This window comes from Etheostoma spectabile, chromosome 14 (assembly GCF_008692095.1).
Source record: "Etheostoma spectabile isolate EspeVRDwgs_2016 chromosome 14, UIUC_Espe_1.0, whole genome shotgun sequence".
Taxonomy (NCBI): Eukaryota; Metazoa; Chordata; class Actinopteri; order Perciformes; family Percidae; genus Etheostoma; species Etheostoma spectabile.
Genome location: NC_045746.1, coordinates 19,560,866 through 19,585,385, shown reverse-complemented (window position 1 = coordinate 19,585,385; position 24,520 = coordinate 19,560,866). Strand labels below are relative to the sequence as shown.

At 41.3% G+C, this 24,520-nt stretch overlaps 1 protein-coding gene across 1 annotated transcript in view; it reads left to right on the top strand.

Annotated features, from left to right (window-relative positions):
• Window positions 1–24,520, top strand: part of erf (Ets2 repressor factor) — a 39,279-nt gene that overhangs the window by 4,075 nt on the left and 10,684 nt on the right. The window contains exon 2 of the mRNA XM_032535912.1: window positions 17,968–18,202. Within this exon, the coding sequence (XP_032391803.1) occupies window positions 17,968–18,202 (235 nt within the window). The remainder of the gene's footprint in view (window positions 1–17,967; window positions 18,203–24,520) is intronic.

The window sequence follows — 24,520 nt, the reverse complement described above, 5'->3', positions numbered from 1 at the left end:
TCTTTCCTTCTCAATACCCATTTTGACTTCTGAACTTGTGTGTCGGCTGATACAGAATACCAAACCAATACCTGTGTATTAAAAACAATATATTATTATTTACCCACATTTTCTACTAATCCCAATTCCAGTGTAGTTGGGACATTGTGTAAAACCGAATACATTGATTTTGCAAAGTTATTCTTGCTGATTATAGATTTTTCAGGTTGCAACAGCACTAAGTGTACTCAGGAAGATGGGTAGCGGCTCTGTAGTTCGAATGAACTGGACAATGTAATGGACAACTCCACATCCAACCTGTAGGGGGACCGAAGCGGGAAAAGATCTCTAGTGTTGCTTTAACCCTTGTTGTCTTCCCTAAAATCAACACCTTTGACACTTTTATCGATGTTTTTCGAACTTTTTCTTTTGTTTTTGTCCCCATTTTCAACACTATTAACTTCAGTTTTCCAGTTATTTTTGGAATTGATGGTCAATAAACCTCATTTATAGGAAATTAAACCTAATTTTTGAGTTAGAAAAGCAGAAATTAGGAATTATTTAGACTAAAATTAAAGGAAAGTATGTAGATGGATAATCACAGACTGGAATATTTCAACTTTTACTAATTTTGAAACCACTTCAATGTTTTTATTAAATGCTGTAAAATTGAGTAAGACTCCCCAAAATTAATGAAAGTAAAGATTTGTACTTGCCAAAGAGCGTTGTGTGGAATCAATCATGTTATTTTGGGTAATTAAAAAGAACATTGATATAGTAAAACGGGTCAATTTGACCCCAGGACAACATGAGGGTTAACCATCAACACCTGTGTGGGTGTTCGGGGCCTTTAACAACACTCAATAATCATTTGGGAACTGAGGAGACATATTATTGAAGCGTTGTCGTTGGAAGTTGTTTCCCATTCTTGCTTGATGTATGACTTCAGTTGCTCAACGGTCTGGGGTCTCTGTTGTTGTAGTATGCGCTTCATAACGCGCCCCACATTTTCAACGTGAGACAGGTCTGGACTGCAGGTAGGCCTAGTAACTAGTAACTAGTAACTGCACTCTTTTACTATGAAGCCACGCTGTTGTAACACGTGCAGACTGTGTCTTAGCATTGTCTTGCTGATATTAACAGGGACAGCCCTAAAAAAGACATTGCTTGGATGACAGCATATTTTGCTCCACAACCTGGTGCCTTCACAGATGTGGAAGTTACCCACGCCACGGGCACAAACACCCCCCATACCATCACAGATGCTTGCTTTTGAACGTTGCGCTGATAAAAATCTGGCTGATTCTTTTCCTCTTTAGCCTGGAGGACTTTAAGTCCATTATTCCCAAAAAATAATTTGGAATGTGGACTCGTCAGACCACCGCACACTTTTCCACTTTGTCAGTTTAAACATGAAATATCTTGTCTTTCGTGTAGTGTATTCAATTGAATATAGGTTGATAAAGATTAGCAAATTATTGCATTCTGTTTTTATTTATGTTTTACACAACGCCCCAACGTGAGGGTACGGACCAGGTTCAGGTCTTTCCAATAGATACTAAATCATGACAGAATCCATTTAAAGAGGAAAATGTCGGGGCGACCTCTAGCTCACCCAGTAAGAGCGTGCGCCCCATGTTGGCTGAGTCCTTTTCAGCGGCCCAGGTTTGAGTCTGACCTGCGTCCCTTTGGTGCGTGTCATCCCCCATCTCTCTCCCACATTTCCTGTCTGTTCACCGTCACTATCTAATACAGGGAAAAAATGCCCCAAAAATAATCTTAAAAAAATAGCCCCTAAATGCCCGTGTTTCTCACAGGATGTACCCTTTCCCTGGTTTCCCTTCCATTATGTGGTTACTGTGAGTGATCAGGTCAAAGCAAAGGTTGACCTGATCACATTCCTGATTACTACTGAGCCGATCCCGAGCAAGCAGACGCTGGAAAAAGTACAACAGGGTGACGTCAGCATTTCTCTGGGGTGTTGTCGAGGGGCAGCCCAGGTCAGTGTTGCTACGATCGTCTCTCGATGTTACGGCAGGCCTCTTTTCCTGGAAGTGTGGATGTACAGTGGCTTTGGTGACCCATACAAAGCTAAGAGAATAGACAACAGGTTGCACACGCTGGGGCAGGCCTGCCAAACTAACACTGGGGCCTCGCACAGGAAAGCCTCTCAGTCAGTCTGGAAGGTGAGTGTTGATAGACATAGAAGTTGATAGACAACTATATAAAGATAAACAATGTAATAAAGTGACACCACAACATTCAGAATCCCCCTACTCAAACTCTTTGTGATTAAGGCACAATATTTCAACCGTTAATGTGTATTTCTTAATATCTATATAATTATTTATTATGAAAAATAAATGAATAAAATCAAGGATTCCTTGTCTTACCTCTGATATCCGAAATAATTCTCAACTAGTTACACTCAGTTTACATCTTCAGTCTGATATTCTTCACTCTGATTTCCATGGGGGAAGGGAGAATAGATTTCCCCTAACCAATCACAAGCAACTCTGGTACGAGCAGGCTAATGTCTGGGTTAGCCCTATGCTAGCTTGAATGGGGATAAGATAATTCAATCGGTTCTCTTAGACTTTCCAAATGTTACAGAACCAAATTGTTCTAATTTAGATAGTGAATAAGTAATTTTGTGGGGGGTTGTGATGCTCAGAACACGTACGCAAGGTAAACCGTGAAGAGACAGACCGGGCAGAGCAGCTGGTAAAAACTTTATGGATCTTCTGTAGATCCACAGGCCCGCCGATGCGGAGGCTCACGATATGCCAGTACACCACTGTAGCGCAGTAAAAACTAACTATGATTTCGGCGACATGCTGTCTATGTTGGCACTGATTGGCATTTAGTTAGTCCCCTCCAGCGCTCATTGGATTTAGCGCTTTTTGATCGAGAAATCACGGTTTCTTGTCATGATGTCAGACGAGTCAGTCTGGCGGAGTGGGCGGATTCAAAGGTCTGGACACAGGCAAGTAACTTCTTCCTTGGGGCCCTCAAACGGCAAAAAAACAGGCATGGCTAAGACAAAGTGCTTTTTATCTTCACACTGTCATTTGTATAGTACGTGTAGCACCACTTTTTAGTGAAAGAATCTCATCATCATCTTCAATGTCTTTTTTTAGCTGGCTACCTGCTTTCGTGTAAGTATCTAATTGAGTGATTCTGTGTTGGCCCCGTGGCAGTAGACCCCCAGCCGGGCAGATGAAAGGACAGAGTAGGTCAAATGGAACCAAAGTCTCGCTTCATTGAGCAGCAGGGCAGATATCTCTGAAACACCTGACAGGATACTGGGTTTCCGGCTTCAGTAATGTTTGGCCACACACTTAATAAATTCCTTTTGCATAATATAGACTTGCCCTCTTATGCCATTTGATCAATATTTACAGCTTAGTTAATACAAAATTCCTATGTTGAATATTTTTTAGTAATAAAATGCTGAATAAAGCTTGTCCTAAACCATTTACCCGTCAGACTAGGTTTATCAAATAAGCCTGGTCAGTGAAGCTTGTAAAGCCTTTGTTCATCGAAAAATGCAGACAGTTTTTTTGTGCCCTTGTAGCTCTTTTGAAGGTTTTTGAACCAAACCAAGGCTGAGAGAAACAGAAAGTGTAGAGGTAGGTTTGTGCTTTGTCTCTGGTTGTTTTGGCTGGAGTCATCCTGACTGAAAGAGGTGTGCTGTGTGTTATGGCTATCCTCTGTGGTTCGTGGAGAATAAGTTGGTTGGTTTATAAGTTTTTTAAGTTTATGGTCAATGGATTGAGGTAGTCCTCCACCCGCATGTGAGTCTGCTGTCTACACAGTGCAGAAAGGATAATGGGTAGCGGTGGGAAAAATAATTGATTCTTAGATGCATTGCGATTGAAATGGGAGCATTGGCACACACTAAAATCCAACTGTGGCATTCATTGGCAATTCATTGCAACACCAGTGGAAAGTCTTCTTTAAGAAAAGCAACAACTCAGTTGATTTAGAAACCAGTTGTAAAATTATGCAAAATAAATTGGATATGTTTTCTCAAAAGGGACCACCTCAAGAGCCACTGAGAGAAAAAACGCTGCCAAGAGGTGGCATAGAGGAAAAAGAGCACAGTTTGGGTATTTTGTGGTTGTTTGGACTGAGTTGATCCAACCCAGACTTTTCCTGCCCATTCACTTGTTGGCGGTGCACCTGCATTTTTAGCCCACACTGCTTGATTGTAAATGTGAGATGTCCAGCTGTCAGAAATGCCAAGCACATTTTTTATTTATTTTCTCACAAACATGAGCATTGGCACTTTTCTAAATACTAATTTTTACTCTATTGGAGATTATGCCCCCTAAACCTTCCTTCAAAGGCAGGGGTAAGCCAAGCTTAGGGCATCATTGAATTTTTTACAAGAAATGCATGTGCACGACAAAAAGACTGTGTCAATGTGGCAGCAGTCTGCTGGCTCAGAGGAAAGATCATTTCTTATTTCAGTGTCCTTGTATCCAAAGTAATTAAATCCAAAGCCAAGACACATCTGGCCCGACTCTTAACGATATAAAAAGCACATTTCTTACGTATAAAACAGGCAGTTTCCTCTAGCTGATTTCTTTAGTGATTGTTTAAGCACAGTAGAACAAGATGGGTATTTTTTTTTACCAAAACCAGGAGTTGGTATGAACTTACATCTGATGCCCATGACAAGAGGCAGGTTGCCTGTAAGTTGGCATGTAATTGATGATGGGACATTAAATCCTGTGTGAGATAAAGATGTAAAATAAATCCCTCCTTTGGTTTTGAATTAATAAAAATAAATTTAAAAAATGGTGCCCAGAAAGTTAGTCGGGGCTTATCCATGCTGCATTACAGTAAATTACTGATATTATCACCATAAACTATAGATATATTTAAATGCAGGGTTTTTTGTCAGCTTTTTAGACATTTTTGCACTACCCAAACTGTGTCATTTAATAATCTATAAATGACTTAATAACCTAATCCTGCTAAAATTCCTTTTACAGTTTATGCCTGCTGTGACATAGTCTGGTTTAATATTGTTGAAGCTGCACGGAGGAAAGGCACTGCCTTGTAACAGCATGCTGCAGGACTGATCCAATCCATGCAGTGTCACCACAACGAGATGCTGCTTGCTCATTTCAAAGTTTCTTGCATTCATTGCTCAGATGAAAACAGTATAAAGACACATTATGTAATGTTTTGGCTAGATAAAGAGAGCTGAAGAAGGAATTTTTTGGCAGTTGTTGTCTTGTCTAGGACCTTCAGAGTGAAGAAAACCTGTCTTGGTCAATGGAGGGAAAGAGATGGATTCAGCGTTCTTTCTTGTCTGTTGTGTTTGCTCCAGTCATTGGTACTTGGGAACCCTGTGGCTTTTTTCTGTCTTTTATGGCTGTCACAACTTGTCCTGGAACCCTGTGGCTATCTGTGTGTGGTGTGTTTGTTAGATGTGACTCTGCATGTAAGAGTGTTTCATACCCAAATTATATGAAGTTAGCTAAAGGCTAGTTGGTGAAAAACTATCTTTTTCTGTGTTTTTTTTTTTTTTTTTTTTTTTTTTTTTTTTTTTTTTTTTTTTTTACAAACAACTCAAGTGCATACAGGCAACACACACACACACACACCCTTACCCTCTCGTTTTCTCACACACACTTTCCCCTTCTCCTCACACCCACAAACAAGTTGAACCAAAGTTCAGTGACCCTTTTTTAAAGAATTATATATATATATATATATATATATATATAAAGCTGACAGGCTGTGTCTCCCCTACATAGTGTCTCCCCTCTGGGCGGATTAAAGCAGGGCTGGGTCGATGAGGAGAAGCTGTAAAACAAGGACCTGAAGACATTGGAGGGGTTTTACAAGCTTCAGTATGATGACATAACAGCTAAAGTCATCAGCTACATAACATTGCTTACCGGTTGCAGGTGTGTCTGGTGGTGGTGGTGAGGAACCTGATCCAACTGCACTGATCAAAGCCAAATGTGGCTCTTCATTTTGGTCTAGAATCCACTATTTTCCTTATCTACGTTTTGCGACTTATAAATTTGGCCTCTATTCAAGTCAAATCACAACAGGTATGTCATTGAGAATAATTTAAAGGTGAACTATTATATGATATTTACAGGTTCATACTTGTATTTTGTATTTGTACGAGAACAAGCCAACATGCTTTAATGTCAAAAAACTTTATTTTTCTCATACTGCCCATTAGGGTTGGGCGGTAATACGATATATCACGAGGTCTTAAAAATAGCAACGGTATCAGTTTCAATACCGTCATCAAAAAATATTAAATAAAGGCTTTTAAAACTAATACATAACCGGACCTGTTTCAGGAGCAATGTGATTGGGGAGAATTTAACAACACTGGCAGCCAAGATGACCTCTTTCACTCCCGTCAATATTAACACCTCAGTAGCTTAAAAAACCCTCCAGTCTGGTCTGCCTGGAGCAGATAACCAATCATAGAAGGCCGGCTCGGTGTTACATGACACAGAGCAGTAGTAGAAAAGTAGTTGAAACCGGAGAATTCAGAAGAGTTGGAAATCTGAACGTTTTTCGCTCGAGGGGATTTCTCTGAACTACGTTTACCTCATATTTTTGACCACGTTTATCTTAAAAATCCGACACTATACATATGATATACTGTTTCAGCTTATCTGTCCTTTCTTTATCACCCACAGCACAATAACCCAACTAAGGTTTTTTTTTTTATTGTAACATCAACTTCAAGCTGAATTATTTAGAAATGTTGGCAATCCAAACACTTTGTATAATCAAATGATATAATGAATGAGCTCATTGAATCAAATGATCTGAATTAAAAAGAATTAAGTATCTCCATATGAAATAGATTTTTGACACTTTTGCTGTCCCTGTTGGTTGTGTGAAACCCCCGGGCCAGTGGCAGTGATGGATGATTCAGTTCTCTGTTTTTATTGAAACGTGAAAGTCAGTTCTGTCCCGCAGACAGACACTCACTCATCTCGCCCACTCACAGCATGCACACTTTATTAGGGGGCCCGGACCCCCCACATACCATGAAAACGGGTGATGTCTGTCTTGCATTAACACACACACACATATATAGACACACTCTTTTAATTTTCTCACTACTAGCGAGCGTGGCTTGCTCATTTGGGCTGCCATCTCCCTGCGGTGACGCCGTCGTGCCTCTGTCTTTAATGTTTTAACACAGGGAGCGAGCCACTCAGTCTAGAGACTGAAACATCCAGCTTTAATGCAATAGACCGAGGAATTAAGACTGCGGTGGCTCTGCCAATGAGGAAAGGCTGACTAACGCACCCAGACATCACACATAGAAACACAGAAAGTCCCTTGCTGGCTGTTCAACATTTTAAGAATTTCACGGACACACTCATCCAGAGTGAATTACTGTCACTGTGATTGCACTATAAGCTACAAGTGCTACAACAACAACATTAGGAGCCCATGTTATAGTTTGTCAGTAACATAATATGAATATGATGTCAATAACATATCAGACTGATATCATGAAATGGCGTATGTATGAAACACCAATTCGTATGCCATTATTGACGTGTTATTAAAACGCATACTCTGGTTTTTAGCATTTTTATTAACGCCATTTGGTCTCCGTTGACTTAATATACCTTGCGATTGCGTGCATAGAGGGGTGTGAAAGGGCGAAAATCCGCGTAAGGAGGTTGGTCGGGGTGGTAGATAGGTTAAACACAGGACTTTCACCCAGGGGCCCGGGGATCGTGTCCTGCGTGTCAGATTTCCTAAACTAGACCGTCGCTTTCATCTCGCAATAACACACCAAGTGGCTTGTTTGTGTACGTCCACTGTATACAGCGTAGACATACACTTGGATAGCTCAAAACGCGTACAGAATAACACGCCACTTGCTTAAGAAAATTGGCGTGTATGTTTACGCAAAGTCATGATGTCACGTTGCAAATATTCATGTTTGCGTTCAGAAGAATATGTAGAGAAGGTTTCTATCTTCCCAGTGACGACCTTCAGCATTGGCATGCAGAGCTAAGAGATTGGGATTGTACAAGGTGATTGCTGATGTTCAGAAGCAGTTTGAGGTAAAAAGGTTTGGGTTTCTTCCAGTTTGAGTGTAGTTGATCTAATCATCAGCAATTGCCAGCAAAGTGATAAGGAGGTTACCTTGTCAATATCATAAAATGTAGTGTCCCACTAAGAGTTTAATTCATTCGGTCACAGCGGGCTGCTGACTCAGTTTATAGTACCACTTTATCCCTGCCCCCACGTAACCTTACATTTAAACTATTCCACACAGTGGGTATACAGGGTACACCGATTTGAAATCGGTATAAAGTTTGTACTTCATGTAGGCTACCTAATTCTGTCTAGGGTCAAATGTTGTGCAGATTGTAAAGCCATCTAAGGCAAAAAAAACTATACAGCATGAATAAACATGACTTGACTAATCATAGCCATGAATGTTAATCAGTGCAAAAATATGCACATTCCTGTTGATTTGCTCTTGACACACTCCGGCTACTTTGCTGGCTATGGCTGATGTTTTATGACTTCAGGAGTATTGAGATACACATAGAACCTATTTCAAATATAAATGATGAAAAGATAGATTTATTTGATTCTTTACTCGTTTTCTCACATCGCTGTCACTTCCATCCACTCTAGCATGGTCGTGCTGGTTGTCCTATTAGTTGTAATCAACAGTGGAGCCTCTTTGTCTGTGTGGAAAGACGCTGAAAGAAAAGCATCATTCTGGGAAAGAGGGTGGGGGAGATGAGAGGAGAAGATGAAATTTGATTGGCATGGAGTATGAGAATGAGTCACTCATCCAGCTCCCTGGATTTGGTGCAACGGACCTATTCTGGGCTGCGGTGACAAGTGTGTGTGTGTTCCAATGTGGTTGTGTGCACGTACGCGTGCGCACTAGTGTTCACATGGCTAAATCCAACAGCTGAAGTCACAAAATTTTCGATGTTGGCCTACACACCGTAGTGCGTGTGTGTTGATGGAAAATGAAAGTCGTCTGGCGACCGAACCACAACACAGAAGTCAGAATCTAATGCAGACATTTATCCTCTCTCTCTCTCTCTCTCTCTCTCTCTCTCTCTCTCTCTCTCTCTCTCTCTCTCTCTCTCTCTCTCTCTCTCTCTCTCTCTCTCTCTCTCTCTCTCTCTCTCTCCTGCTTTGAAGTGTCCTCTACAACAACTACACACTACACATTCTCTGACCACTTCAAGTTGTGTTTGTAGGGATTTTTTTTCATTGATAGCCAGTCTAAAATAAGTAAAGTTTGTCTACAGATTGCAGAATTAAAGGTCTGGCAGAATGTTGTATTCTCATTACTGGGGATGTAACGATGCAAATGAATCGGTTTTAAAATGGGTTTAAATGTGTAAGGATTACAACCGGTTAAAATTAGAAGAAAAAAAACGTATATTTTAAAACAGCCTAGGTCGTGACGCTAGTTCACATACAACAGGTAGCGTTAGCCTACCGTTAGCTAGTATCGTTAGCTGGCTCAAGCCATGGATGTATTAAACCTCTGAAAACCAAGTCTGGCTCTGAAATGAACAAGCATTACCATAGACAGAAGTAGAAATAGCTCCCAAATGTCTTGTGAGTAGTATAATAAAGTTATAATGGCATAAAACATAAAAAGAAAAACGTAAATTAAATTTATTTGATAGTTTATGTCGCTAGAGAACAAATACAGAAAAAAATACACAGAGAATTATTTACATTTTAAGTAACTTAACAGCAGTTTTGGAATGTACTTAGTTACATTCTGAGGAGCTCATCACAGCTGAATGTTTTACATGGTAGTCATTTTCTGGAACAAAAGCATGCTCGGACAGGTTTCTGAGCACATGTACATGCATGTATGCACACGTATTCCTCTCTGGGAATATAGACCTGAAGCCGAAGGGCCTCCAGCCTTGACTCATGTGCTGCAGGTTAGGAGATATATTGTGATTGCTGTGATTGTTTATTTTTTCAAGTGACCACAGAAACGTGTAACGGGAGCTTTCCCTCGTATCTGACTATAATAAGTGACTCCTGAATGAGCAGAGACACACACTCGCATCACACCAAGCCAGGGCTGGCTTAATCAACGCCTTGGCTGCCTCCAAGGTGCCACCGAGTTTTCCAGGACGCGACAGGTTTCTGTCTGGCGAGGTTCGGGCGGCTGCCGTGTCACAGATTAGAGTGGCTTAGCTGTCTCAGTTGTAGCCGAGATGATTTATACACTTACAGGCTTCACTTTGCAGTCCAAGGCCAAACTCCTATGGCAAACAGTCAAACTCTTTACTTTCTACTGTGTCTTAACTCTTTGTCTGCAGACTTGAACATGGCAGTGCAGCTGCCTGTGTTCCACAAATGCTCATCCTAAATTGTGAGGCCTTGTTTAGTTTGGATTGCTCACAGTCTATGGGAAGCATTGTTCATAGCACAAGCTACTTGGAAGATGGATTACTGAGATGGAAAGCAACCACATCATCCCCAAGAGAACCTATATATATATATATATATATATATATATATATATATATATATATATATATATACACTATATAATGCCTTTTCAGTGATGTTACAGAGTCTGCCAACAAACCTAGTGTTGTTGTTGTTGTAGTGTAGTCTGCACAGATTTAAGGCATCAATGACAAATTGTATGAGAATATTTTATGGTGAGCTACTTTTTTTGTAACATTTTATCTACTTTTGGTATTCAGGCAGCTTCTCACTTCCTCTTGAAGGGATTCACAAATACTTTTCTTTTGTTTCTCGATTTTTCTGTCTTTTTCTGGGAAGCTTTCTCTTTGACTTTGGCCTCATAGTACCCGTGTTTTCCTTGGTTGGGAAACAAATGTGCAACTCCATTTTCAGCCTACATCTCATATCTCTAACATAAGGATCTTATTAGGACACCTATTTCTGTCTATATTTCTGTCTTTAACTCTCCTCCCTCCCTAACTCTGACCCAGTCTGCTCTCCTTCCTCTCCCAGTCTGTCTCTGTCAGTCTGTTCATCTGTCTGTCTCTCTCTGTAAGCTTTATGTAATGGGGGGGATCATGTGAGAACCGAGGTGAGGGTTCACCCAATGCACCTGCGGACAGCCGTCCTCCATTTCCCTTTGATCTTGGCTGGATTGTGTTTCTTTCTCTCATGCTGCCCTCATGCCGCTTCCCTACCTTTTCCACCTGATTTCCTCTCCGTCCCATCTATTTCTCTCACTCCTCCCTGGCTTTAAGCCACTGGCTCCTCAGGTCTAAACTCCATTCTTTACGGGTAATTATGAGATCAGCTCAATAAGTAGTTTGAGGCTCAGGTCTCCTCAATGAGGCAGTGTTAGATTGTCTGTTGGAGATAGGTTGTTTACACAGCAAGGTAAAAATGGAAACTCAGACAACCAGGTCTGCACGATCAATAGTTCATCATCTTAAACTTAAAATTGACCTTTTGTTATATACAGATTTTGCAGGATTTCAGCAGGAATTCATGACAAAATTAGAAGTTAATATTTAAATGTTCTTACACAAGTTTTGCATTTAAATGTTCAAGTGATTTATTTGTTTTCCCCATTTGTTTTTTATTTGTGTGTTTTTCCTCCAGACTCTGACTTTCTGCAGATGCCAGTTCTGTTTACGCCCAACGGAGATTCCCCTTTTGCTGCTCTGTACCACTCTATTTCCTGCCTTTTTTGTGTTGTCCTGATTCCATCCCTGATAAAACCCCATCCAGATTTCAGCAGTCAGCCGGCCCCCGGCCATTTAGCCCGGCCTGTTACCTTTTCTGTATTCTCTGTGCCCCTGAATCATTACCCTGCAGAAAGACACAGCGACCTTTGCAATGGCTAAATATAGACCCACCAAAGAATAGGAGGAAGGGAGGGAAAATAAACGAGGGGATAGATGGATAAATAGAACAGCGTGTTAAAGAAAGTTGTTGTGGAGAGCATGTAGACTAGGAGGCCGCTCGTGTTATTCTTCTGGCCTTCTAGATGGCTATCAGTTATTAAGAGCACCACTTCAACTGTGGTGACGTCAGCATCCCTAAGAAAAGCAGACCTGTGTGTTTAAACCCCCTCACCCACCAACTGTGGCTGTACAGATCCGTTGTTTCTCTTGGAAAGGAGAATGCAGGTGGCTTTGGACTACAGGCTAATAGTAAATAAGTTCTCATACCCTAGTTTTGGCTATAAGTAGAATCAAATGAGGCCTGAAATGGTGTGTTTCACCTCTGCCTGACAATCAGAATTGTTTCCTGTCTGGAGCAAAGTTTGCCAGATAGTACAAAGAGCTTTGGGTTTGTTTGTTGACCTCAGTTTTTTCTGACTTGTAGCACCGTATGCAGATCTCTTGTGCTGTCGAACAATGCCGTCGACTAATTTGAAGAAGCTGTAAAACAAGCAGTGTAATGTAGTGTAATGTAATATGTGATGTAGCTCACATTGATCAGCACTGACACTTAACTGGCTGCAGATAAGGACCAATTCAAGTACCATGCACTGTAGTCTGTAGAACTTCTGCCAGTTTTACATTAAGGACTAAAATATTTTTTTCTTAAAAAAATGCACTGGAGTGAAAAAAAAATACTTTAAATAAAACTGCTAAAAAGCACACAAAAGGTTATTTTAGTATGCATTTTTTACATGCAAACATAAAATGAAAGACTAGAAATAGTAGTTTACATGTGCCTTAATCTCAGATTTTCTTTTAAAGCTGAACATTTGACAATTGCAAGCAACGTGAGCTTCACTATATTTTCTAAAAATGTCCGACACAAAACTAGAGAACAGCTCTCCCTCCATGCTGAGGACAAAATAACAAGTCCGCAATCTCTCGCCTCGTACACTATATACTGTGTTAACCAGTCAAGCTTTGTGGCTGTTTCTGTAACAGGCATGCCACGTTAAAGTTAGCAGAAAATCATTTATAAAGGAGGCTTATGTATAGAAGCCAGTGACTACAGATCAAACCGGCCAATCTTCATTACAGGAGGACTTCTGCTAGAAAGGGACTGAGGACGACTTGTTTTTCAGTTCCTGCAAAAGAAAAACTGGCTATAGGCAGTGATTTGCTTGCAGTGTAAATGTATCATAAAATTGAGGCTGCGTTAGACTGATGTCCCTTCCTCCTTGCCTAAGGGCTGAGATAGCTAAATATTGCAGGCTTGATTATGATACTTTGGACACAACACAATTTGGCTGTTTGTTCAGTCTCACTGCTCCTTTTTCTGTCTTTCTCCCACTCATGCTTTCTGTCTCATAGTTTTTATCTGATAACCTCTTTTTACTCACATTAACAACCAGCTGTAGCAGTTGCTCTTCAATTGTGCATCAGTCACACCACCGGCTTAGCTGTCTGATTTTCTGTGTCTGCCTCTATTGCTATCAGTGTGTTGCCTCTGAAACATTACTCCTCCAGTGCTTACAGGACAGTGCAAAGTGTCCTTTCTGTTGTAAACACTGTGTGACAGCGCTGGAGCTGCTGCTGGTCAGGCACCCTCACACTGTAGCTCTCTGCATCTGCGCCCAAACTCTTAACTCTTTTGGCAAGTTCCTGTAATTGAATCATATTTTGTCTTGTCCGTCGTGACTCGGCCATTTATTTTTAGAGCTAAAAGCTTTTGTTGCTAGGAGACGGTGTGTCTTAGGAGATGCTGAGCGAGGGAGGGACAGAATTAAAGAGGAAAGAAAGAAAAGATGGCAGTGGTGTTGAGGGGGAGAAAGGCGGAATCTGTGAAAGCTGAACGAATGAACAAGCTATGAGTCAGCAGGGACATCTGCAACACACACGCGCGGTGGGCATGGTTGCTATTCCCGTTTTCTTTGTCTGTGTGCTCTGTGCACCCACGCATGAACCCTCTTAACTCTCCCCACTAACCTGTGTTGTTTGTCTGTGTACTTTGTGTGTGTGTGTGAGGGAGATATTAGCTCGCCCACCTAGATTTAATCCACTCCTGTTGTGCGTTGTACACGTCAGCCTGTGTCCGTGCATGTGCACATATGGAAGTGTGCACATGTATTTTTCTCCGGCAATCACCAGTTTGCATCCCATTATACAGCAGTGTTGTGTCTGTGTCACGACGCCTAACCTGTACCTACCGACATGAGCCCTACTGTCTGGTGTATGAATCATATGCTTGTACCCCATTAGTAATCGGCCTTCAAATAGCTATTATGAACTATCACAACCGGCTTTTGTCGTCTGGCTCACTCTCTGAGCACCATAGGAGATCTGAATGCCGCATGTGGTTTATTAGTCACCAAGGGGGGTTTGTTTATCAGATAGTTTTCCCTTCCTTATTAATTTGACTTTCGTGAGATGTTCAGCTGCCACATAAAAAAACAACTAAAGAGCCACTATATTTGTCTCATCAATTTCTTATATTTGAAGTACATTACCGATGAATTGAAACGGAACTGACACTTTGCTGCAACACAAACAAATATATTTCTTAACCTAAATTCACACACAGTGAGGGATATTTTCAGTTGTGATTGAACTGTATTTTTTGAGGAACTTTAACATCTACAACAAGTCTTTAAAAGGAATTTTACAAGTATTTCTTTTATAGGGAAACCAAAACCCAAATGACTACATCTTAGCGCTGGGCAAGGTCATTATATCAATATAATATGGATATTGTGATATGAGACTAGATATTGTCTTAGATTTTGGATATTGTAACATGACAGAAGTGGTGTCTTTTCCTGGTTTTAAAGGCTGCATTGCAGTAAAGTGATGTCATTTTCTGAACTTACCAGACTGTTCTATTATTTACCTTTACCCACTTAGTCATTATATCCACATTACTGATGATTATTTATCTAAAATCTCTTGTTAGTATTTTGTGAAAGCACCAATAGTCAACACTACAATATCGTTACAATATCGAGGTATGTGGTAAAAAAATATTCTGATATTTGATTCTCTCTGGATGGCCCAGCCCTAATACATCTATAGACTATTTCCAATTTATATTACATTACACTGACTCACTTACCGTTTTAATTTAAAAAGTCACAGCTTGAGTCTCTTAAATCTATTCTAAAGTGGGAAGCCGATTGCAGAAACTCAACTTGTGTGTCTTCATACTATAATTATTTAGACAGACGTTGATCCCAAGGGAGCTTCATGCAATGTGTCGCCCATGCAATACTTTTCTCGCTTTTAACTCCTTTGACAACATGGACAGCACTAACTAATGTAAAAGCTGCCTCCAGTGCTTAGTCACTTGAGTTGTACTTGACCTGTTGCTGTAATGTGGCAACACTCTATTGTAAACACAAGGTATTACATTTGCTAGTTCATTTTTGTGGCCTATCTATGAGTGGAGTACTTATAGGTCGGATGGGTACAATCTTTTTATTCCATGTGGTAAGATTTTCCCACTTTCAGTCAGTTATGCATTTCTACCAGTAGTAGTAGTAGTAGTAGTAGTAGTAGTAGTAGTAGTAGTAGTAGTAGTAGTAGTAGTAGTAGTAGTAGTAGTACTAGTACTACTACTGCTGCTAATGTACATCTTCTACTACTACTATGACTACCATGGATTAATGGCATTTGCCGACACGTAGCTGTGCTTTGGACACCTGATAGTGGACTTTGGTTTCACCATCTCCGACTTGGTTAGTTCTTCCACGACTCACTTTAACTCCATTTACACTTGCTATTAAAACGTTATCTGGATAAGGGGATTCACATGTTAAGGCCGGCTGTCGATGCACGAATCGTGGTCAGAATTTGATTGAACGGATCGGTGCGGTGAGACCCATGTCAGCTAATTGTAAATGCAGTTCACAAAAATTCAGACTGTACAATAATTTTTTTGTTTTTTGAGAAAGTACCACCCATGTAGTTAGGAATTTCATTACTCTGGATAATGTCATCACAGCTTAACAAAAAAGACTGATCATTACCACCAGTTGCTGCTGCTTTAACTGATCCACTGTGAAGGAGTCCCTAAGCATTTGAATCCGCTACAAACGCTGGTGCAAAAATCACCTGGTAACAGTTGTGAAAAGACTCTTTACACCTATGTTGAAAAGTAAATATCAGGCATGCTGTGTCATTTTTAATAAACTGACACCTGCCATTTTTGTTCTGTTTACGTTATCGTTTCCAAGCCTACTCATAAATGAGCTCACAGTGCAGACAGTTTGAGCACATACTGTGTAAATAAAAAGTCATAATTGATTTAATTACCATCTGGGCACCATACTCAGATACAGTTCACTTTACCCTAGGATTAAGTTGCCAGGTGTGTCTTCTTTTTTCCTACTCTTATACAACTTTAACATCTCCCCTTTTCCAGCTTTTTATGTCGTCTTATCTTTTCCTTTGTCGGTTGTTTTCTGTGGGTTATTGTCTGCTTTCATGGCGCTGGACCAAAGTGGTTTCCAAAAAAAACCTTAAAAAAGGTAATAAAGTGCTGAAAAATTTAAATAATTTCTTGTTTTATTTGTTAAATTAGTGGGCCTATACACAGATACATTGGATGGTGTTTTGCAACACTGGTCACATACAGCATGATGCAACAACTTTTATAATATATCAAGCAAGATTACAGTCAACAGGCCACAACCCATCAGTGTTATAGTCTGGCAGCCTTATCATTGTTAGAAGTTCACTGTCACTGCTATATAGATATGACAAACTTTGTTGAGTGTGGGAAACTGATTGTAACCTTGGTATTTAGGATAGTGTGTTTCTTTACAGTTACATAAACACACACACCAAATTCAGCATTGTTATATTGTGCCCATATGTTTCCCACCCTCTGCTTTCTCAGCCTGATTGCCAAGACACATCTGGTCCTAATGGTGTGTGTGTGTGTGTGTGTGTGTGTGTGTGTGTGTGTGTGTGTGTGTGTGTGTGTGTGTGTGTGTGGTGGTTGTGTGGGTGTGGTGTGTGTGTGTGTGTGTGTGTGTGTGTGTGGTGTGTGTGTGTGTGTGTGTGGTGTGTGTGTGTGTGTGTGTGTGTGTGTGTGTGTGTGTGTGTGTGTGTGTGTGTGTGTGTGTGGTGTGTGTGTGTGTGTGTGTGTGTGTGTGTGTGTGTGTGTGTGTGGTGTGTGTGAGCGAGCCTGGCCTTGTGTTGAAGTGCTGTTGAGTCTTTTACTGCCACCCACTGCTTTACAACACATAGCCTATACTTTTAACTGTTGGATAATAGCGTGTGTTTATGCAAGTGTGTTCTGATAGTAGTTATAAAACCATGGCTTATATTTTGTCTGCACATATCTCAAGGCCTGTTAATCTGTTATAACAGGGCTGATTTTCTAGCTTTGATGGCGATAGCGGTGGAGTTTTGAAATGACTGCGGTCTCTGGGAACAGATTTGGCCGAAATGCTCATCGTCTGCTTTCATGGAGGAACTAAAGCCACTGTGCACCAATGCCATAGGCCGAAATGTGTTGAGAATTTCAACATGCATGTTTCATCCTTGATTTTGTTATTCACAATATGTCTCATGTCTTGTATACTTTCGCAAATGCTCCACTCTAAGTCATTGCTGTTTTTCTATTTTTCCTCATATATTGGCTATTCTTCTGTACTGAACTGCATTTTCTCTTTAAAAAATATCCAGACTTTTTACACACATATTGTTTATCTCCAGAGCAACACAAAACAACGTTCAAGCACCATGAAATGGATGCCAACTAGTTTCTTGCAAAATGTAACTTTGTATTGCCAAACCCATGCATACATAGGCAAAGTCCTGACTATTATTCACTGTGAACACAAGCTATTTACACCTATTGTGTTGGTGAAACAGCTGCAGTCAAGGAGACAATTAACAGCTTCAGAAGGATGACGGTTTATCAGCTGCAGTGCACCAACGGCATGAGACAAGCTAAAGACTAGACAGGGTTAAAGAGCTGGAGTAAACCCAAATTTTTCTTGTCCTGTTAGTCCTCTCTTTGAATTTGCCTCGCTTCACGATCATCCAGCTGTAACACCCCTCTTCTGTCTCCTCTGTCCCACAGGGTTTGCCTTTCCGGATTGGGCCTACAAGCCTGAGTCGAGCCCAGGTTCCAGACAGATCCAGCTGTGGCACTTCATCCTGGAGCTGCTGAGGAAAGAGGAGTACCACGACGTCATCGCCTGGCAGGGAGACTATGGAGAGTTTGTCATCAAGGACCCGGACGAGGTGGCCCGCTTGTGGGGGGCGCGGAAGTGTAAACCACAGATGAACTATGACAAGCTTAGCCGAGCTCTAAGGTGAGACTAAAGTCGATGAAAAAGGGTTAAATAAAAGTAGGATAACGCCTCCACACTTAAGCCCAAATGTAATGTAAACAGAACTACGACCATGTTTTTGGACTATACTTGTCACGGAACACAGTCATTTTCATCTGAAAGCTTAAAGCGCCCATATTATGCTCATTTTCGAGTTCATAATTGTATTTTGAGGTTGTACCAGACACGCACATTGCTGCAGATCCTGTTTTCACCCTGTGTGTTTAGGTCTCCGTTTTAGCTACAGCGTGAGACATCTAATTTCTATACTGTCTTTGTTGGGAGTCACACAAACTCAGTAGCTAGGTAAGATCACATCAGTTAGATAACTCTTTCTCCTCTCCTCTTTGGTCAGAACAAGGCAGGATTAGCTGGGAGACTTCTTCTAAACGAGGGACGCTTGTGGAATACCTGCAGAACAGGGACATGGAAGTAGTTTTTTGGAGATTATTGTGAACTAGTGTGTGTTATAGCAGTGTTCTGCCACTGAGAACGAGCCAGCATGCCAGCGCTAGCGTGTGCTACAGTTAGCCACCTCGGCTCACCCAGAGACTGAAGGCAGAGGACATTCAGAAACCGTATCTCAGTCAAAACAGCATGGATCGTTTTTATCCCCGTTTGTATGCGTGTGGAAGCACCAGAGACATAAATAACACCCAACATCCCAGAATCTTTTTTTCATAATGTGGGCACTTTAAAGGTCACACTTCCCATAAGAAACACATCCTACCCATCACACAGGAAACTCAATGCATGTTCGGCCAAAAGTTGTCCAATTCTCCCAGACTGTCTGACGGTCACATACCTGGTCAATGCCCTCCACACATGGCAAAAAAGGCATCAATGTACCAACGAAGTCAGGGAAGAAGAAGACTGTTCACATAGATGTTAGCAATGCAGGATTTAAAATGTTGATGGTTTAGAATATTGGCTTGAAGGGTCCTGGTTAGCTCACCTGGTAGAGCGTGCACCCATATACAGAGATTTACTCCTCGACACAGTGGCCGCTGGTTTGACTCCGACCTGCAGTGCTTTGCTGCATGTCATCCCCCCTTCCATGTCTTCAGCCGTTCTATAAAGAAAGGCCTAAATGCTCAAAAAAGAATCTTAAAAAAAGAGATTGACTTGAGTAGGAAAACAACTCAACACAATTTGTTAACAAATAATGAGCTTTGGCAAGAAGGCAAACAAACTGTTTACAAGAAAACAAACCTCAACTTTAACTCACCCTGATTTACTATAGAAACCAACTTTCCTTGTTAAACCTTATCTAACTCAATAAGTGGCAAAACTGCAGAGCCAGGTCTGGTGACACTTGTTATAAATGACGAACGCTGTCTTTGCTCCAGTCTGAAAGGTTTTACCCATCCTTCGTAAGGCTTGTCTGGACTGATGATAATATTTAGCTTCATTTTTAGGTCATATGGTCTTGATAGGGGTCAACACCAGTGGATTTAGATAATGGCAGAGTGCCGGACCGGTCAATCTCAAGTTACAGGAACTGGAATCATGTTACTTTGAACTCCAGGTGAACTGTGATAAACTCCGTGAACTATACACTTTGTGTCCCCCAGTAGTATTGGTTCTGTGTAATGTTGGTGACCTTGACATTTGAGCTTATTTCTCCTTTTTTTTAATGTTTTATTTCCCGGGTAAATTTGAGCCTATTTACAAAGGCATCAAATGTGTAAGAAAAGTTTTCATTTGTTGTCGTCGTGAATGTGCATCTGCGCTTCGTGGTGAAACTCCAGGGTGACAGCAGATTTAGAAACAAACACCTTCCCCCTCCGCAGAGCACATGTGGGATGCTGCAGTTTTATTTAGCTGCCAGTCTGTTCATGTACACACACACACACATACACACACACACACACACACACACGCACACACGCACACGTTCAAACTGCTAGTCATCAATGTCGCCTCCTGTTTTGTAGGTTGGTGTGGGCTATAGTTTGCCATAGCGATGACTAGTTACACTGCCTCATTACCACACACACACACCCCACACACACACACACCACACACACACACACACACACCCCTCGTGCACGGATACATTTAACACCTTGTTATATGTCAGCCCTCCTCCATCCCATCTGTGTCTTGTTTGTTACTTAAACCTTTTTCTGTCTTGACTTAGCCTCATACGACTGCATATTTAGAGTTATACAACTTTGTATAGGAATATATTTTAACACATTAAAGAGTTATGTATGGTCACACATTGATTTTGTATCACATAGGGAGAGACAATGCGACAGATGTATTGTGTACATAGTAGGCCTGCACGATTCGGGGAAAAATATGAATCATGATTTTTTTAGCTTAGAATTGATATCACGATTTGTTTTCTCACAAAGTGTAATTTTTATTGCACACATGAACAATGACAAAACAAAACAAATTGGCATTGGTAAACATAGAGGCTTCAATGAAGAGAAGGGAGAGCTTTGCAGCTCTCAGGAGCACTTTAAAACCTTTTTTATACAGTCCTATGTTTAAAACTCCCGGAAGAAAGTAGCGTTGGTGATGCAGTCAGTTCTTAGAATATTTTTTTTTTTGAAAAATCAAAGTTATTTAATAAAAAAATTCTGTTGCATGTTTGACAAGAGGTTGAGACTTAGACTGAGGATGAAGGCGCAGGCAGGGAGAGACCGACTGAGCCAGGGAAGAAGAAAAAGTACCACTTTCAGCCACAAAGGCTAACATGGTACCCGTGGTTGCGGCACAAGGGGAAAGCGATACTGCTGTGTGTCGATTGTAGGCAACGTGGCCCGTCCTTTGCAGGCAACTCTAAACTTGTTACCAGGTCAACACAGTTTAAGCTTGAAACTCTGAAGTTGTACACAAAACCTACATGGACCAGTGCATGACCACAAAACACTGAGCCCCCTCCTGACTTCTTTTCAGCTGTTAGATGAGTCAATCAAAATTGATTGCATCGGGGCGACCTCCAGCTCACCCAGTAAGAGCGTGCGCCCCACGCAGGCTGACGCCTCTGCAGCGGCCCGGGTTTGAATCCCATCGCTCTCCCACCTTTCCTGTCTATCCACTTTACCCTGAAATAAAGGGGAAAAAAGCCCCAAAAACTAAATAAAAACTATTTATCAGTATTGGTGTTGCACTTCAGTATACCCAACGCTACAGTTAAGATATCAGACAAAATACAATTAACAGTATATCCCTCAATACAAGCAGTATTGAGGGATATACTGTTAATTGTATTTTTTAAGTAAAGCAGAGATTTCATATTGACAGATTTAAAATGTGTGCCTAATGTTGATGTTTCAATGAATATGGTCCAATTTCTGGTAAAGGTTTAGTGTAAAAACTGGAATAAAATTGTCTTTACCTGAAGTAGCGTTACTGGAAGAAATCTTTGATTTGATTTTTGTGCAACTTTTTCCTAATAATTGGTTTTATTTGGTGGAAGAATTGGCCATCCTTGGTGCGATCCAGTTATTTAATCTCCAAATTAAACATGGACAGTAAATGGCTTGTATCCTTAATTGATCCCACAAAGGTTTGGTGTAAATAAAAAGTCAATTTGATAGAGGAGCTTTTACTTTCCCTCTGGTCTCAGCGAGGGTTTTATATCAAGGACCAGCTGCAGCCAAACTTTTGTTGTAAATGTCTTTTCTGTGGTTTGTAAATATGAATGAACGGCTGTTACATAATTCTGTTCTCTACGTCTCTTAGATGTGAAGTCTTTGATTAATGCTTCTCTGCATCTTTGAAGTGCACACGTGTGTATTCATTTATGCACACACAGTACATGTGTGAGACGTGTATCTGTGTGTGCGCTTGTGAGTTGGTGTCTCACACACATCTACATGTGTGTTCAATACGTCCATACAGTCAAAGTCCTTTCTTGTTTATGTGAAGGAAGTTCAAATGGTCTTCAAAGAGCATGTGGCCTGGAGCGAGCCTGGGCTTAGTGTGTGAGACGGGCTGTCCCATAATGACTCAACACACGTGTGTGTGTGTGTGTGTGTGTGTGTGTGTGTGTGTGTGTGTGTGTGTGTGTGTGTGTGTGTGTGTGTGTGTGTGTGTGTGTGTGTGTGTGTGTGTGTGTGTGTGTGTGTGTGTGTGTGTGTGTGTGTGTGTGTGTGTGTGTGTGGACTTCATCAAAGTGCCATCCATCAGTCTATCTATCACGTCTGTGAACATTATGTCCTTCCAGCTTTTGCAGCACATAACGGTACAGGCCTGATATTGTGACCACCTACTTACAAATACTGCAGTTTACCTCTTAGAGCATGTGTAGTTTCTGTCTGTTTTTGCGTGTACTCCTACTTGCCATGTGCTTGTTAATTTTCCACTGTATTGTCCACTGCAAAGTTGTCAAGTGCTGATCCACAGAACAGATACAAGGGCCTGTAATTTCATACTTCTCGTCAACCAGAGCATGTGAGCAGTGAGAATTTACACTCCTCACTCAAAGAGCCGTTTGTTCGGTACCTCCATGTAACCAGTGGCCGAAGCTCCTCACTCACCCACCGTCAAAAAGTTAACTGGATGAGGGGCGCTGGTTTCAGGGAGGGAGGGAGGGAGGGCGAGCGACGTTCATCTGCATGGGGATCGGGTTTGGGCATGCTTTGAACTCAAGGTGTGACCAAAATTGGACAGGGTGGAAGATAAGATCCACTGTTTTTTAGTTTTTTTTTAATTGATTTTATTGAATGATTTTACTTAGAAATTCTAAATGCAGGGGGTGGCCATTAGCTCACCCAGTAAGAGCGTGCGCCCAAATTGGCTGAGTCCTGCAGCGGCGTGGGTTCGAGTCCGACCTGCTGCCCTTTGCTGCGTGTCATTCCCCATCTCTCTCCCCCCTTTCATGTCTATCCACTGTCTCTACACAATAAACGGAAAAGCCCCAAAAAATAATCTTTAAAAACAATTCTAAATGTAAGACTCTATTATAGTATTGTATGTTCACTTAACTTTACTCGATGATTAGAGAACCTTTTCCACCACTGCAGCCGTTCGGGCTTGTTATTGAAATGACTTAATGCCTCTGTGTGAACACTGTGTGCTTGCAAAGTACCGCTCTAATTTGGTGTGTGGGTCCTCAGTAGTTTTGTCATTACTTGTATATGTTTTCTGCTTGCATTGTAAGTTGGAGCCTGTGTTCCTGCGAGGGGTGGAACGGTACACAGAAGTCACGGTTCGGTTCAGACATCAAGGTTCAGTTCGGTACAATGGAGGGAAAAGCAAAAGGCAATTTCTTTATTTTTTTTTATTTACTGTGCATGTCTCAGGCTGTAGCGCCTAGTGTCATAAAGTCTCTCCCCTGCATGTGTAATATAAGATGTAAACAGTAAGTACCCCACATCATATCCAGACTCCATCTGGAACTTGTAATCAAAATAAGACAATCAGTTATAAAACTGATAATACAGCATCTCCTAATTATGAAAGTGCAAATTACATAGAATAATAACAACAAAAAATTTGTGGACAGGATGGCGTGAGGTTCAAGTACATGCAGCAGATACTGAAAGCACTATTTGTATCTAAAAGCTGGTTAAGCACTGTAGGCAGGAGAAGTCGGGCAGTTTGTTTAGTCTTGTTCCAGTGATCGGTACATCTGGGTGATGGCGTCAGACATTCATTGGCATGTTAGATGTATTTCCACTCACACACCCGACAAATGCTGAATAACGCTGACACAGTCCTCGTCTTATCCTCCCGTTGCTCACCTGTACTACTGAAACTGACCCATAGACTGAGGTTGCGGAGGCGGGGACGGAACCCGACGGGAGGGCATGCAGCCAAACAGTCTCAAAGTTTTCCCAAACCTGCGATCTTAAAGAGGCCGGCGGGTCCTCTAACCCCTGTGGTTCGCCACCACTCGCCATACTCGTCCTTAGTGCTGCTGTCTCTGACTCACTCACTGGACCGTCCACCTTACAAAAAACTGCATGTAGGCAGAGCTCGGCTAGCCTCAGAGCTAAGGTGGGAATACAGATTAGGTGTCCCCAGAACCTGCGTATCGAACAGTAGTTCCACATTATATTAATTAATTTGTACACAAGTTTTATTTATATTTATACTGTGTATTCTCCATGTAAATTCATGTAACGAGACGCCCGTAATGTTTCGGTTCAATGTGAATACATGCACCGTTCCTCCCCTAGTGCCTGCTCCTTTGTGTGTTTGTGTCTGTATTACATGTGATGGTGTGGGTGTGCGTAGTAGTCGTCTCTATTAGAAGAGGCCCTTTACTCATTGAGTCATTGATGGGCTGATTGAGCTGCTACACACACACACACACACACGCACACACACACACAC